A 16,721-nucleotide genomic window follows, 5' to 3' on the forward strand; every position below is an offset into this window, starting at 1 on the left:
ATGAGAGAATGAGAGCATTATAAAGAGTAGGTAGTTTAACAAGTGAGAAGGTTTAGTGACATAACCGGCGAAACACACGAAGTAATTTAAAAATGAACGCATCTGTGTCATTGAGTTCCATAATATTTGCTCAGGTGCATATTGTGCCAGTCGAGACAGTTCAAATGAATGAGCCACGATTGCAATAGTGGTGAGCAGTGCGCATGTGTACTCGCGCTCGATACCGCATTACGCCCGTGCTTGACACACGTGTCCATGCGATCAACCGTGAGCCGCGGGCTCAAGTCGCCGGCCTCGTGGAGACGAAGGAGGCTGTGTTGTGCGAACGCGACCCCGAGCCGAAGTGCAGAGGCACGGAGTGGGCAGAGTCGCGGCGGGTGGTGGCGAGCGAGGGGTAGCGTGCGCCTTGCGCGCGGCGGCTTCCGAGGCGCGCCACTCGGCAGTCGCGCGCTCGCGCCTGTCGAGGCGGTTGTCAGTTTAGTGTCGCTACCACATAATCGTCGTTTCACATACAAACTGGACTATCAGAGATATTGGATTTTCTTATTGTTTTGTAGCGGTGACTGCTCAGTTCTCAATGAGGATTACTGTAAGGTGACGAGTGGAGAGCACAGCTGGCTACGGAGCCGTGCCGGGGTCAAGTAAAGTCGTGAAAATTCGCGTTTGGGGGAAAGTGTTTTTCTCCGTAGCGTGTGTCGGCGCGCGGTGTACGCTCGACGGCCGAGGGTGGGTAGTGAGTGCGGGCGCCGGGATCAGCGGCAGCCCGTGTGCGGCGGTGGTGGATGGTGCGGCGCGGGCGGGCGCCGGGGCGCGGCCGGCAGCGCCGCTAGAGCAAAATGTCGATACCCCTAGGCCGGGAGACTGCGATCCCAACACAGGTGAGCCCACGCTTTTCCGGGTGCATCAGTGACATTTGCTAACCACGTAACGTGCACGCCGTACTTTCGCCTTCATGTGCGCTGCTTGTCAAATAAGATAAATGTAAACTTGTTACTAGTAAGCTACATGCATTAAATGTAAATAAGTGTAAGGAATTTGTACTGTGGCGTGCGTTGAATTTATGCATGAATAAGTAGGTACTCCTAACTGGGCCTGCACTGCAATTTAAATTTGAGTTCGTACACGGTGGGTTTTCAGAAAAAAGTTACAGAATGAATTGGGAAATTGCTAATCTTAAGAGGTAGTTGGATATAGAATCGAGATAAATCTAATATTAATTGGTTTTTACAGATAGAGGGCAATGTAAATTTTGTTAATGTATCAAGTCCTGTACGTTTAACACGAGAAACCAATGTAAGTGGACTTTGTCTATTATCAAATATTTCGAGTTGATAAGCAATCGATCCTTGAGTTATCATACCCGTTGGGAGATATGACACGAGTGGCGCACAGAATTGATAGTTGTTAGGTAGATACTCGTATTTACATCGTGCATAATTGCTATAAATTTTCTTGGTATTTTTAACAACGTAAATAAAATTAATATCCAATTAATACATTTCCCAAAGTTTCCTAAGCTTATTCATGTGGTGTAAATACAAAAAAAAAACAAAAGAAAAAACAAATAACCATCGGTGTTTTGGTACGGTTGCTATAGGATTCGTAGCCTCAGTACATTTTACAATTTACATCAAAAGTTCAAAACACTCAAATAACAGACAATAATGCAATTTTATTCTTAACGTAAACATATCGTAAACAACAACAAGAAACGTAACACTAACATTGTTCTTAGCTTGGTCTATAAACAATTCGATAGTCAATACAGACGTAAAGTCTAAAAACACTCGGTCGTAGTTCGACGAAGTTCATTGCTGAGTATTTAAGGCTGGGAAAGTTCAAGGGCCTCGAATCAAGGCTCTATTGATCCAGCTAGCGGGTACAAGGTTCCTACTCTATTTTAGGGCATATCGTGCCGACGGCATTGTCGGTGTTTAAGTTGGCATTTTTTGCGTAGCTTACCAAGGCAGTTTTGGTATCGCATTATTTTTTTTTTGTTTTTATTCTAATGATTAATTGCACGCAATAATTTTTGAAACTACATTGTATATACTGAACTTTTCTTGTACAAGGAAAATATCCGTGTATACAGTGTTATTAACAATACAATACTGATAAAGTATAAGACAACGTTACTATTAGATCCATTAGTCGCTTAAAGCTAATGTGTGTAATGTGTCCATTTATATAGTATCTTTATTTATTTCTTGTATAGGCAAGCCAACATGATGCATACTTTTTATTCTTTTTTTTTTTTTGAAAACACGTGACGGGACGAACAAGTCGTGCGCCTGGTGGTAAGCGACACGCCTATCCATAGCAGTGTCAGAGCCACTGAGAGCTTTAAATCACAATGGCCTGAGGGGCACTGCCACTGCGCCCGTCACCCTGAGACACAATTGTACACAATTGTAATTTCACCAGCACACTACAATAGCAATTATACGTTACGTTTACAAAGTTTAAAGGTAGATACACCAAACATTTTGACTAACACAGCAACCTATACAAGTACAAGAATGTAGCTGTAAAAAGTAATTATTCCATTACTGTTTATAATTACAATTTTCTTTACAGATAAAAAATAATAAATAAAAACAATAATTCATACGTTAGAATAAAAGAGTGTTTTATGCTAAGGTTTTATGTAATGTAATAGTGACTTTGGAAAAGGTAAGTATCAAATCCGGATTTGTTAGTTTTTAGAAAAGTTTACTGATAGATCTATTGACTCGGATGTACTGTTCTACACTTAGAGCAGGGTGCGTAACCTTTTTCTAGTCATGGGCCTGTCTCAAAATTTCAAAGAGCCCACGGACCTTTTTCAAATAGATGAAGAAGAAGAATAGCTCGCCAGATGCATTGACGCGCATATTGCTAGCTCAGCCCTCGGGTGTGAAAATTCAAAAAGGTCATGCGCACAGTATCTATTTAACCACATATTGTATATCAATTTTTATATATTGCATTTGTTATGTTAGGTAGGTTCGCCGTGGACCCCCAGCGTTCATTACACGGACTCCTTAGTGGTCCATGCACCACAGGTTAAGAAACCCTGACTTAGAGGATGGAAAAAAAAGAATGGTTGGTTTCTATAATCTACACAGTAGACAACACGAGAGTTGTCACTTCTAGTAGAGATCTATTTGAAAAAAGTTTCGAATCTCAACCTTACACTAAAGACTTTATTTCGACTTAAAGTGATTTCTTTTACACATTACTGGTTAAGTCTATTACGCCAACTGTAGCCGTGTAACTTTGGGTTTTTTTGCTTACCATCACTAGCACAATAGTATTAAAGAGAACATCTGTGTTGAACACGTTGAACTTTTTTTAATGAAAAATAGTCTAACAAAATGATTAATCGCCAAATGAAGGGAAACTCTTCCACTATCTCCCTTTGCTTTGTCCGGGTTAAATATAGTATAATCGGAAGAAAAGTATCACTTACACATATAGGTGTCAGTTGTGTTTCAATAAGTGTTGCAAGTTTTGGTTTTAAGGTAATAATTTCCGCTCGTAGTAAATCTCACTGCATTCGGGTAAACGAATGTAAGTCAAGTAGCAGTAGAGCTCCTTGTGAAATAGTTTATCCAGGGAAGTACTGCCACCTTACCTATTTCTGTCGCCAAGCAAATGATCAGGGTGCTGGTGAAATTACAGGCACATAGGTCTTGTCAACTTATGTCTCAGGTTGTCGGGCGCAGCGGCAGTGCCCGTCAGATTTTTGTGATTTAAAGTTCTGAGTGGCATTGCATCTGTCAGGGACAGGGGTGTCGCTTACCACCACACGCACACGACTTCTTCGTACCGTCACTTAGTATTAAAAAAAAAGTTTTAAAACAATAAGCATGCTATTGATTTTTGGAACTAAGATTCTTCTTAGTAATTCACGGTATATTATTTGGTGCTGAGGTCTGTCTCATCATTGGTGGTCATCTTATGTCATTTGTCGTTCAATGTTTGCGGTTATGATGTTAGAATTTTTTTTAACATCTGTATCGATGGCATTAACTTACCTTGGTGTATATAACCTTGACAGACCCCGGTCTGACGCCCCGGCGTTAACCCTTTTTACTTTATTATTTTCCATCCTCTAAGCCCTTTTAACTGCAATTTTCTAAGGCGTAAATATCAGATCACGATCGATCACAGACAAATAAAAATCCAGAATATGTTATCATCGTTTCTTACATAGATGCAAAATACACATTTGTACATAATTTTAGTCTATATTGAAGTAAAAAAAAAAACGAAAGCAGGTAAGAACCGTATTGTTCTATCGGACTGTTAGTCGATAAGCCGGACCGAACTTATCTAAACGGGCAGTGAAAATTGCAGCTTGAGATATTATGAGAACGGTTTAAGGTGTGATTTACACCTCAGGTCCGTGTAATGCAATACAAAAGGTAAAAAAGTTAAAAAGAAAGACAAAGCGAGTTGATAAAAGTTTAAAAGTAGACACTCATCTTATCGGCCTGTTTTTTTAGAAAGAAAGAAGAACAAGTACAAAGATAACGAGTACACCATGCATTATGATTACAGATACACATAAATAGTTCGTACTAAAATAACCATTACAAGCAGTCTAAAGTCTCTCTAGATTCTGCAGTTGAAGGTATATTGAGTTGAAACAGAACCAGTCGCATGTTAACTGTTCCACCATTTATTTCAAGTACCTGCAATACGTGAAACTACATAGCGGGGTCATGTTTAGTAGGTAGCTAGTCGTAGTTGTGGTGCCGGAAGAATGCATCTCATACACTCGAAGTTATCAACAAGTCTATCTCAGCTAAACGCAACCGTCTGATTTGCTTATCGACATTGCTAAGGTCACACCTCGGTTAGATAATGCACGATGGTTCATTGTACATTTGCCATTACATTGCCCTACGCAGTAACATTTTTATCGGTTTAGGTAGAGGTGAGGTTTCCTAATGTACCGACGTGGACGTGTGTTCGTTACTTAAAACTGATTAAGTGAAGGTTGATGTTCCTTTTTGAGCTTCAGAGGTATTCCATTGCTTTTATGACATAGTTAAGTCACATTAAAGTATTGTATTTACTTACTACATTTAGCATTTAAAGGACCTATTTTGGAGATCATTATATTAAATTTTTAAAGTAGAGTTCTTAATCCTTGAATAAGTCGAAAAATAAATAATGTATGCAAGGATCCTGAATTATCTTCATAAGATACTCCCTAATCGGAGCTGCATTGTCTGCATCTTAGTGCACCTGATTACGATAATGGAACGGCAATACCGTCATAAGTAGGTGCCATATTTGCTAAGCTTTCCCGATAAAGTTTTCCTATTGTAATATTAGGTAGGACGTAAACAATTTTAATGATGATTAACAGTAAATTGTAATACAAAACGGTGAATGTGTTTTATGAATCATTCAAAAATAGAGCAATAGTAAGTAGTTAGTGTACAATGCTCATCGTCAAATCCATGAAACCTAATTGCTACGGAAATAGCTTGGTTAATTATCTTAGTTAATTATATTCTTATTACACTTCGAAGTTATTAGGGCGAAAGTCAGAGAAACCCCATAAAGGTGTTTGAATATTACGGTGTAAACGTTGAACATTTATCAAATATGCATTACCTTATCTCCGGTTGGTTTATCGATGCTATCGGTTTGGCGTGATAAAACTGCTAGGGTACGGCTTTATTTCGAGGCAAGGTTTGCGCATTTTCATATCTTTCTATTTTATGACTATTCTGGAAAATGCATGTCTGTGTGTAGACACGCTTTTGTTGCCTAATGAAGGTGGAGGTAGCTCTACAAGACGTCCAATATGGTAAAATAAATGTGTTAAATCGTATTTTGCACACATTTTCTTCCTGACAAAACAGGCATTGTAAGTCAACATTGCAGGGTATGAAAATAAACAAGTAAATGACTACTCTAGTTTATTCTCAGCAAAAACGCATGTTAATAAATTCTCAAACTGCCTTTAGCCGGTTTGGGCAGACCAAGTTCGCAAGAGACCCGTCTCAAAATTACGCTACTACGGATATCGTGTGTATGGCTTCGCCGAAATGTCTGGTTCCTTAAATAAACGTTTTGTAATGCGAGTTCTTGCGAAGCGTCCTCGGCGGCGGCCTTTGCAGCGGCGGGGAATGCTCCCGGTTCCCATATTAGGCCATATAATAAGCCATTGCTTCTGAATCTTCCAGACTCCATCTTTTGTTCGCCAATTTTGGATTGGTATTTCTACACATTCGCTCTAAAACTTTTTTGCTGCTCTAGCTTCATTTTCATGAATTGTAAAATCAAAATAATAGAGATAAGCGAGAGGATGTATGGCTTGGTTACCCAATTAGATCTGAATTAAAGACTTGGACAAAGTTGAACCCAGAATTTGTCAGAAATCAGAAATCAGAAACATTTATTGTATGAATTGGTAAAATACAGGTGATTAGATCTACAATTCTTACCCAAATCAGGCGTACAATGTCTTAAAATTACAATTCAATTAAAATTTATTACAACTTAAATGTCAAAAATTAAAATTATAATTAAGTTAGTTATACAATTGTCAAATATTTGATGTCTTTATATAAAATTCATTAAGATTGTGAAAAACTTTGTCAATTAACCATTTTTTTAAACAAGCTTTAAATTTATCACCATTTAAACATTTCATTTCCATTGGAAGTCTGTTATAAATTCTAATCGCTGTTACATAGGTGCTGCGGTTAAAGATCGTGCTGTTTATTTAGGGAGGACAAGACGGTCCTTGTTTCTGATGTTAACGGAGTGTACATTAGATATTTTAGTAAAGAAGTTACTGTGATTACGTACAAAAAGACATATTTCCAAAATATATATTCCTGTTAAAGTCAGGAAACCCTTTTCTTTGTACAGACTTCTTAGAGAATAGTCACTGGGTTTACTATGGATTATGCGTAGGCATCGTTTTTGTATTGTGAATATTTTAACCGCATTGACAAAGTTTCCTCAAAAAATTACACCATACATTAATAATGGGTATACGTTCCCGTAATATGCGTTTTTTGCAACTTCAACCGACGCTACATCGACCAATACGTAGCAATAACTACCAAGCTTGTTATTTAGCACATCTATGTGATGTTTCCAATTTAAATTTTTATCTATAGTAATACCAAGAAATTTAGTAGTGTTTACATCATCAATAACGTCATTTTCATAAGTTATGTGTAAATCTAAGTCAATTTTTTTGTAATTACCAAACTGCATATATTTTGTTTTAGAATTATTTATTTTTAAATTTAGTGATTTAAGCCAGGTAATAATCTTGAACGTCACTTGAAATGTCACTTGAAATAACGAAATTAAGAACGTGAACAATTTAGGGCTTGTGTCTAAAATACTGGCGCGAGTCGCAATGTCGCAAGCGCAGCTCGTCGGCCACCAGTGCCATATAAGGCCGAAGTACAACGAGGCCGCAGCCCTCTTTGGGACCTATACTCGGTACACACTCGACATTGATAGAAACTTTTTCCATTTAATGACTGTCAGTTATATTGAAGTGAAAATTATCTGCCTTGAAGAGGTGAACTCCTGCTTTGCACTATTATCCAATTTGAAATGAAATCCATTGTATTGTACATATATTTACATTTTAAAAAGAAAATACTAATAAGAATCATAAGTACATTACGCGGGTTATAAATGCAAATAATTCGCCTAGAACGCAGACGTCGTTCAGACAGAGTAAGTACTAGACATACTTATGACCCTAAAAGAATATAAAAATATGTATTATAAAGAATGTAAAGATATCTTCGAGTTCATGCTCTCTTTAATCCATTAATTATGAACGCGGTTAGCGAACCCGTAATTATTTGTCAACGAACTGCTTTTCAAATATCTACTTTATTTTGGGCTTAAAGATCTGAGAACAAAGACACAAAAGTACATTTCGTGTGAGCTTCGGAGGTGACACCATCTTGACTATTTTTTATCAACTTTACCTTTAAGGGTATCAGTTTCAATATTTTATAATTTTATAATTGAAGCCTTTCTCGACAGAAATTAATTTCCCTCACGGTGTCAAATTACAATTAATTTAAGAATATTTTTTGAATATAGAATTATTAAATGAAAATGATTGATTTTAAATAAATTTTGATATTTCTTATGAGTTCCGTATTACGCAATAGTTAACAAGTTTAAGAAATGTATAAGGTCTCTTTTAGATTTATAATAGGTAATTTACAAAAGAAATTACTAAAAATGTTTTCAGTATAAGTTGGTTAAGTAATATTAAGTCAGCAAGATTTTTCAGAACTTTTATTATTTCCTTCGGTTGTTTCCGTATTTTTATTTGCACAAAGTTTTCGGCAGCTTGTTCACATTTTAAATAAGCTCATTTTATTTTTATTTTTTTACTATGAGCTTTTATTAGTATCCTATTTAAAAACACTGTAAAGTTTGTCTATAGCTTCTACTACCTAAATCATAAGTACTTCTCTGTTTTTGAAAAAAAATAAGGGCTTGGTACTTAGGTGTCTATCTAGAAATTTCTGGATAATATCAAGCATGGATGTTTTATTTCTAATTCTCATTATTCTGCAACGACGTGCCCATCATACTCCAATAAAATCTCATCAGGATGCTGCCGTATATCGATTATTAAGGAGATGTAGAGTCCAACCCGAAGATAAGACACGTCGCAAAAACTAGTGCAAATAGATACGCGCAACAACCTAATCAGTGCCCGTAGCTTGACGACGACGATGCCCGTAATAATTATTATCGGGCAGGATATACTAATGTGGACATAATATCCTGCTCTCACAGCTCGTATCAGATTCAAAGCTAATACACAAGTGGGATCTGCAGTTTCTATGCAGTTATTGCTAGAAAGCACTAATTCGACGCAAATTCTTAGGTTATGTTTTCTAGCGGTTAACTTTTACTTTACCTTTTCCATTTGCACCTATGCACTGTTCTTATATTAATATTGTTGGAATTCGATTTATATGTAAAATAACGCACAGGAGGGGTGTTAAGTTAGGGTACATTGGATATTAAATTAAATTGTTGTTTGAAAATTGTGGAAGGTTGGTTAATGGGACTGCTTTATGAACCAATCTCGATTTAAATTTTTGATAAGCGCTTTTTCGGACACAAGCGACACCTCGTAAAAGTTAACAGTTGTTATAAAGTTAAAACATATTTATTCCTTATATGCATTTTATTGCAGATAACTGTTTTTCTTTTTATTCAATTATAAATTGCAACACTAAAATAAGTAATCTGCAGAATACGAGTCTATTCTGAAACCTCTATTCGGACTAGTTCCAGCAAAAAGATCGATCTTAGTTTTGCTTCTCTAAATGCTCTCGTTTAATTTCAGAGCGCAAAGACGCGGTCAATTAATTGCAGCGATCTCCCTGATTGCTCTTTTTATTGTCTAGGACTGAGCTAAATAAAGCCCAGCCTCTTTCCGCCGTTGCTTTTTAACTATTGTCCATATTTTAGCATTCTACTGTCATCAGTTTATATGGGAAGACATTGTAACTTTTGATTACAACATTATAACTTTCATCAGTGCGTCTCTGTCTTATTTATTTATTTAATTATTTATTGAACATGAAAACACAAATCACATTTGGTAAAACGGAAAACACAAACAAAAGGTACTGCTTATTTCTATAAGAAATTTCTTCCTGAGACCAAAATACAGGACACAATAATTACGATAACGGGTTTACGTGCACAACAAAACAAAATTAAATTATGTAATAAAATAATAATAAAAAAAACAGCAAAAATATTACTACAGATTATATAAATACTTAGAGAAATCATTATTTTATATTATAATATCAATAAAATGGATGGAACAGAGGATAAATAGTGCTCCTTGACTCTCATTTTAAAGATAGCTAAGGATTTACTTTCATGTACAGTAATGGGAAGTGCGTTCCAAAGTCTGACCGTATGAACGGTAAAGGAGTGAGAATAAAAACCGGAATTGAATGATGGAAAACATAACTGGAGAGCGACAAGGCTTATCCAGGGACCTGAGAAAGCTGAAACGCTCTTTCAGATACCTGGGAGACAAAGGATTATGTAGAATGTTGTAAAGAAGAGAGACGATATGCAAATTCCTGCGAAGACGAATGGGAAGCCACTTGAGCTGACTGCGATAGTGTGAAATTAGATCATATTTACGAAGGCCAAAGATGAACCTTATACATAGATTTTGCAACCGTTCAAGCTTATTTAGCAGTTCTTCAGTAGCATCTAAATAGCAGGAATCTGCATAGTCTCAGAAGGGTAAAATAAGAGATTGAGCTAAACAGATCTTATTTTTTAACGGCATAAAGTTTTGGAGGCGCTTAAGCGAGTGCAAGGAGAATCTTAGAGATTTTTTAGCTATCTTTACCGAATAGATTTAAATGTATTGATTCCTTTGAAGCGATTTAGACAAATGCAAGATATCGTTCTCCAGGCAACTAGCGACACTCACGATAACTGATATTCCTTTTGACAGACCTTCTTTGAGAGACGAGCAACATGAAATATCGTTTCGTTGCTGACTGGTAGGGGGAGATATCGCGATCGATTCGAGAAGGCGGCGACAACTTGTCCCAATTAGAGTGGCCATACGAGAGGAAATAAATGGAAGCGAACTATCGACCACGGATGTCGGCGAAACGAATGACACCTGCAACTTACCCATCGTGTTGTTGATATCATACACATATCCAATTTCACTGTTGTTTTTCTGTCGATAAATAATTAAAAAATTCTTGAGAAAATTCAATTGTTTACCCGCACCAGAACGGATTATCTTTTTCCATTAGTTATATTTAAAACCAACGGTAAACCTAAATGAAAGTTTATATTGGCAATTAGGTAAACAAGTAGATAGATGTTAAGGTCATAACGGTCTAGATTGCACTTTCAACTGACTAATATTTGTGTCATACCTACCTCAGTACAAACCAGCCTCCATATCTTTTATTTGTCTAAGGATCTTTAAGTGTCACTTGAAAAAAAAAAAGAAAGTGAGCGAAGCTTACCAATGTAAACTAGGTCTTGCGGCATTTCCTTTTAAGAAACCTCGTAAAGAATTATTTACGGTCAGCAGTCGAACAAAGGGAGGAGTTGGTACACTCGTGGTACACTCATACTTATCGAACACACAGAAGGCGTGTGCGAAAAATACAAGTCTCCAAATTGGGTGTTCAAACAAGAAATTGCGTCCAAGGTGAAGTGTAATGTTTCCTGGGGCCTTACCATGAACTCTTATTACAGTTCAGTATAGGTTCGTAACGACAAAAAAGCGGGATGGTGATATTTTTGTTACACTTATATATTACACATTTATATTACACTTCATGTAGCGCTTTCTCACAACGATTCATTGTAGGTACTAAACTGAATCGTATTAAGAGTTCATGGTAAGGCCCCTGATGCTACATAATTCTGTTTAGTAGGTACGGCCACTGACCTCAAGGATAAAAAAGTTACTCGAACCTGCTCTCTGCAAATTGACTCCATATCTGCGGATGGCAGCATACTCCGTCAAGTGGCAAAGTAATGGCTAGATATGGACTGACTGCCGGCTGCCATGTTAATGTATGTGTTAGAAAAGCTATTTATGTAAGTGGGCAAATAAAGTGCTATACGAGTCTACCAATCTCATTATACATGAGCTTCTCTCAACGACATAGCCCGAAAAAGATAAATAAACATATTTCTCAAGTAGGTATTTATAAAACAAAAGAAAATTCAGTAAAATTTTATACAGCTGATATATTTTCTTTATATATTATGGTAATTTATCAAGACGATAAACGCAAACATTTTACCAAACGCAATCGAAATAAATGTTCCGATTGTAGGACTTACTTCGATTGTATCTTAATTATTCGTCACTGAGGGCGAACGGTAAACCGATTATAAGCAAGAATTCGAGATCTTGTAGTCAGCCAGTGAGATATTAGCGCTATTACGTCGATGCTTTGCGTTACTCGGAAATAAGCCTGTCTCACTGTATTGATTGGGTGGTCTCACTTTTCATCAAATGAATAATTAGGCATTTCAATTAAAATTCCGGAAATTTAATTTATTTAATAGAGGTTGTTGAGATAAGATTTTTGCTGCAATTTTATGGCGCTCGTTTGAAATGTTTACGCCCGAATTAGACCGTAAGTTTTTAAAATACACCTTTTACTTAGTTGAAGTATACCGCTAAAAGGCTATAAAAACAATATTTACAAAGACTAAGTAAATAGTAAACCCACACACGTAATAAAAATAATCAACTATTCTTTTTAGTTGTGGCGTATCACTTCGACTTTCACTGATCAAATTTTTGCTAAAAGCCGGTCCATGTTTTGCGAAAGTAGTTGATCTGGTGGAGACTCTACTTCAATACCTGTAGATCGATCAATATTATTTCTTACTAGCATTTTATTTCAGGTACTTTAGTCCTGCCATTATATCTGTTTTTGCCAATGTTCAGTAATATTATTGGTACAACAGTGTCTATCCAATCGATAAAGGTAAATATCGTGCCCTTGGTATAATAAAGCCACTTGTGATCATACGTCAAAATTACTTTTATTACATCAAAGTCATAAAAATAATACGAACTACACGACACAACTTTCCTTTATGTACTCATATTTAAGCATAAAACAGTTGTCGACTAATTTTGTTCGTACCTATAATCTTTAAGTCTCTCCCGAAAAGTTATTTTGCAGGTGCAGATTTATTAACCAAAGGTGCAATATCCGTGAGCTACATTGACGTTCAAACTGATAAATTTTATTCAAGCAATGAGAAAGTATTCTTTTGTATCAATTACCTACAATGTAATGTACGTGTGAGGGACTGTACGAGGTGATGATAGTGGCAATAGAAAGATGACTACTATATAAATATATGGCAGCAGAAGAAGATAGGTTAGAAACAAGAGAACAAGAAGCTCAGACAGAAAATAAAAATATTCTCAAAAATCGATCAGATGCCTTGTCTACATTACGATTAACGATTATTGTGTTTGAAACAATGGAAGTACCTGTATATTTGAAACATAAGAAATTTTCCATGCTTATACACCCACGAAAATAGGTCATGGAGTAGTCACCCAGTAAACAACCTACGTACGGTTACACTCAAGTATATGTGAAAAGCTAATATAATAAAGGATGCTATTATTATTCTGGGGAGAAAAGCCTGGACTGTATGCAAACAACGGTCCCTCCCTGCGGCGGCGGGAGGACTTTACTGGACTTCCCTTTGACGTTCTACCCTCTCTCAACTTGATGTACAATGTTCTTGATAATTGAATTCCTGCCACTTCAGATCGAAATTAATTTTGAAATATAACATTGTTGCATTTTCAATAGACTGTGCAATAAAATGATGGAACGAACTGACTAATAATAATGATAAAATAGTCATTGTATATACAGATGAATATTGCGTAATATAAGGAGAACTTTAAATGTACATGGAAGTAGATTATTTACAATTACCAGTACCTATATTATACGATATTCCTATTTCACTAATTTCGTAATACTTTTCATACACGTGTGCTAATTTCTATTTAATGTTCTTGTACCTCATTTACCGTTAATGGTTACTTGTTTGAATGATAGAATTGGTATATAATATAATGTAACTTAGCATAAATAAATTACTTACCTATTTCTGCCGCCAAGCAGTAATGTCAGCATTACTGTGTTCCGGTTTTGAAGGGTAAGGGTGCTGGTGAAATTACAAGCACATGGGACTGGTCAACTTACGTCTCAGGGTGACGGGCGCAGTGGCAGTGCCCCTCAGATCTTTGCAATTTAAAGTTCTGAGTGGCACTGTAATTGCATTACGCCTGTCCATACAGGCGTGTAGCTTACTATCAGGCGCACGACTTGTTCGTCCCGTCATTTGATGTTATAAAAAAAATAAAATAAATAAAGTACCTACTTATGCGAAAAGTAAATGAGTTCTCTCCTTTAGACTAAATGAGATTTAACGATTTAAACTTTTAGCCGCTTTCAAGTCACGAGCGCACTGTAAAAAATTTTAAGTTATCTTTCTTTCTTACTTTTTGTGCTTACCTTTCGAGATTTTATATCCTCCCTCATTTTGGTCGTGTTCCGAATTTGTATGCGCAAACTTCCCTTGATCCTAAATAACGAAATTTAAATTTTAAAACGTCCATTACGTTTTTTTCGACGCTTTTGCTTAGGCGTTAGGTTTTGTTAAATTATCTCTACGTAAACAAATATACTTAACCTTAGTGAGAACTCGATAAAATACAAGGTATAATGTAAGCGATCAGAAATCTCGACGAAATGGACCTCCCGTAAAGCGTCCGTGTCTTGACGGACAATGTCATCGTACGTATATTGACATAATTATTTTACAGTCCTTTAGGTCCCCTGAGGGTAACGCAACCCACACGTGCCTTCATTAACGCCCCTTCAAATTCCACTCACGCACTAACAAATTGATATCAGCTCACGATTTTAAAGAACGTTGTACAAAAACACATTTTAAGGACTCTATTAACATTCATGTGGACTGTAAATATGATAAAATGACGACGTAAATGGAATATTTAATTGAATTGGATTTAGTGGTTACGATTCCACGATAGGTGTCAGTATTTAATTTTATTAGATTGACGCAATTGGATTTTTTTTCACCTTTCGAAACTCTTAGTTCATCGGGTTATCCTACTTTTCTGTCAACACACAGTTATTTGAAAACCGCCGGCAATTACAAAAATAACTTTTCTTAAAGGTTTCAACAAAGACCTTCGAAGGCTTGTGTTAAATACATAAGTACCTAATAGTAGTAATTTAGACAAGTTATTGCTCTGGTTTGTACCCTAAGGATTTGTTAGAATAAAAGCAGAGTAGTCGCGTTCGTGTCAAGTCAAGATATCATCTGCCGCAGTGACAGTCGTGACTCCACAGGATACATTGCCGCCGCCGACATCACCGCCGTCAGCTACCGGATATTTTATTTGTCCGCCTTTAGATAGCTGCGAATGAAAATGTTTACTACAAACCACTATATTATTATTCTAGTCAACCTCGGAACGTATCATTTAAGGTCAGGCCACACAGACGCGGTATAGCGGGAAAAGCGTTTCGGGGGCGGACCTGCGGGAAGCGAATGCGTGCCGGGGCATGCCACACAGCAATCCCGAGTGTAGTTCGTGACGGGACAGCGGCACGAAGGCGGCCGGTGTGACACCAAAAGCGTCACGCCACATTTCATTTTCAACACAAATAAAGAAAGGTCCATGTCACTATCGGATAGTGATGTAGAAGAACTTCTTTAAACTTTTGTATGGGGTGTTAAAGTTACCTTGAAAAAAAATCTGCTAAAAATTTCAAGAAAAAATTAAATACATATTTTTTTAGTGCTGAAACTAGAGTTTACTAGAGTAATTCGGGCTTTCTTTGGCATTGTGCTCATTAGCTGGGCTGTTTCGGGATCGTTACAAAAACTAGAACAGCAAAATTAGCAAATTTGTAATTGTAGTACTTAAAAATGGGGTACAGGGCGTACATTTTCAACATTTTTCATTAAAATGCTTATATTACAAAAAGAAAATGACTCCGATTTTTTAAATATTTTTTTCTGGGTAGTTACAAACTAGGCAACATTCTGTTCCCAGGTTATCGTTGAGTTTTGGGACACTCTGTATACTTACTTTGAAGGTTTTGAATCAAACTATTCATATGAACAGAAATTGTTTATTTAAAAACATTTAAAAAATTCTATAATCTTAACACAATTAACTTGAAACTATTTTTTCAGTGAGACTCACTGGGCATTTTCATTATAACAAATAATAGGTATATAAGATTTATAGAATCAACAATAATAATTGCATTTAACTACTGTACCTACTTACTTTATTATTAACAATCTATATACGTAATTAACTTGAAACTTCTTTTTCTATCAGTCCAAAAAAAAAAGTTTTATTTTAATAAATAATAAGTACCTATCTAAGATTTGTATAACACCAACTATTTTGTTTAAGTTATGTATCTACATAAGTGCATTATTTTGAACAATCTTAACATAGTTAACTTGAAACTTCTTTTTCTATCTGTCTCACTGAGCATTTTTATTTTGACAAATTATTTGTCATCTGATTATTTTGAATTGCAATTGAAATTAACTTGAAACTTCTTTTTGTAGCAGTCTCACTGGGCGATTTTATTTTAACTAATAATATGTATCTATCTAAGATTTATGTAACAACAATTGTATTTAACTTATGTACCTACTTATATTATTTTGAGCAATTTTAACATAGTTAACTTAAAACTTCTATTTCTAACAAACTCGCTGGGCATTTTTATTTTTACAAATAATTAATAGGTCCCTATCGAAAGTTACATTATTATGAACAATCAACAATCTTAACACAATTAATTCAAACTTCTTTTACTATCAGTCTAATGCTGGCTTCCTACGGCCCATGATTTTTTATTTTAACAAATAACAGGCATCTAAGATTTGTAGGATCAACAACAATTCTATTTAATTTTATGTACCTACTTAAATTATTATGAACTATGCATAATTGCAATTATACTTAACTTATATACCTACTTATACACTCGGGAGCAATGAATCCGAGTCACTAACATAAAAATCAACATCTCAGAACTAACAATGCAAACTTATTCAAACAAAAAGTGTTTTGTAGACCATTCAATACTCTA

General features: G+C 35.9%; 1 protein-coding gene across 1 annotated transcript in view; it reads left to right on the forward strand.

Moving 5' to 3' along the window:
• Window positions 1–282: 282 nt before the first annotated feature.
• Window positions 283–16,721, forward strand: part of LOC113227914 (breast cancer anti-estrogen resistance protein 1) — a 61,464-nt gene continuing 45,025 nt past the window's right edge. Inside the window, exon 1 of the mRNA XM_026461005.1 lies at window positions 283–878. Coding sequence (XP_026316790.1) covers window positions 837–878 — 42 coding nt within the window. The 5' untranslated portion in view covers window positions 283–836. The remainder of the gene's footprint in view (window positions 879–16,721) is intronic.

The sequence above is a fragment of the Hyposmocoma kahamanoa genome, unplaced genomic scaffold, assembly GCF_003589595.1.
Source record: "Hyposmocoma kahamanoa isolate Upper Pololo Valley unplaced genomic scaffold, ASM358959v1 220, whole genome shotgun sequence".
Taxonomy (NCBI): Eukaryota; Metazoa; Arthropoda; class Insecta; order Lepidoptera; family Cosmopterigidae; genus Hyposmocoma; species Hyposmocoma kahamanoa.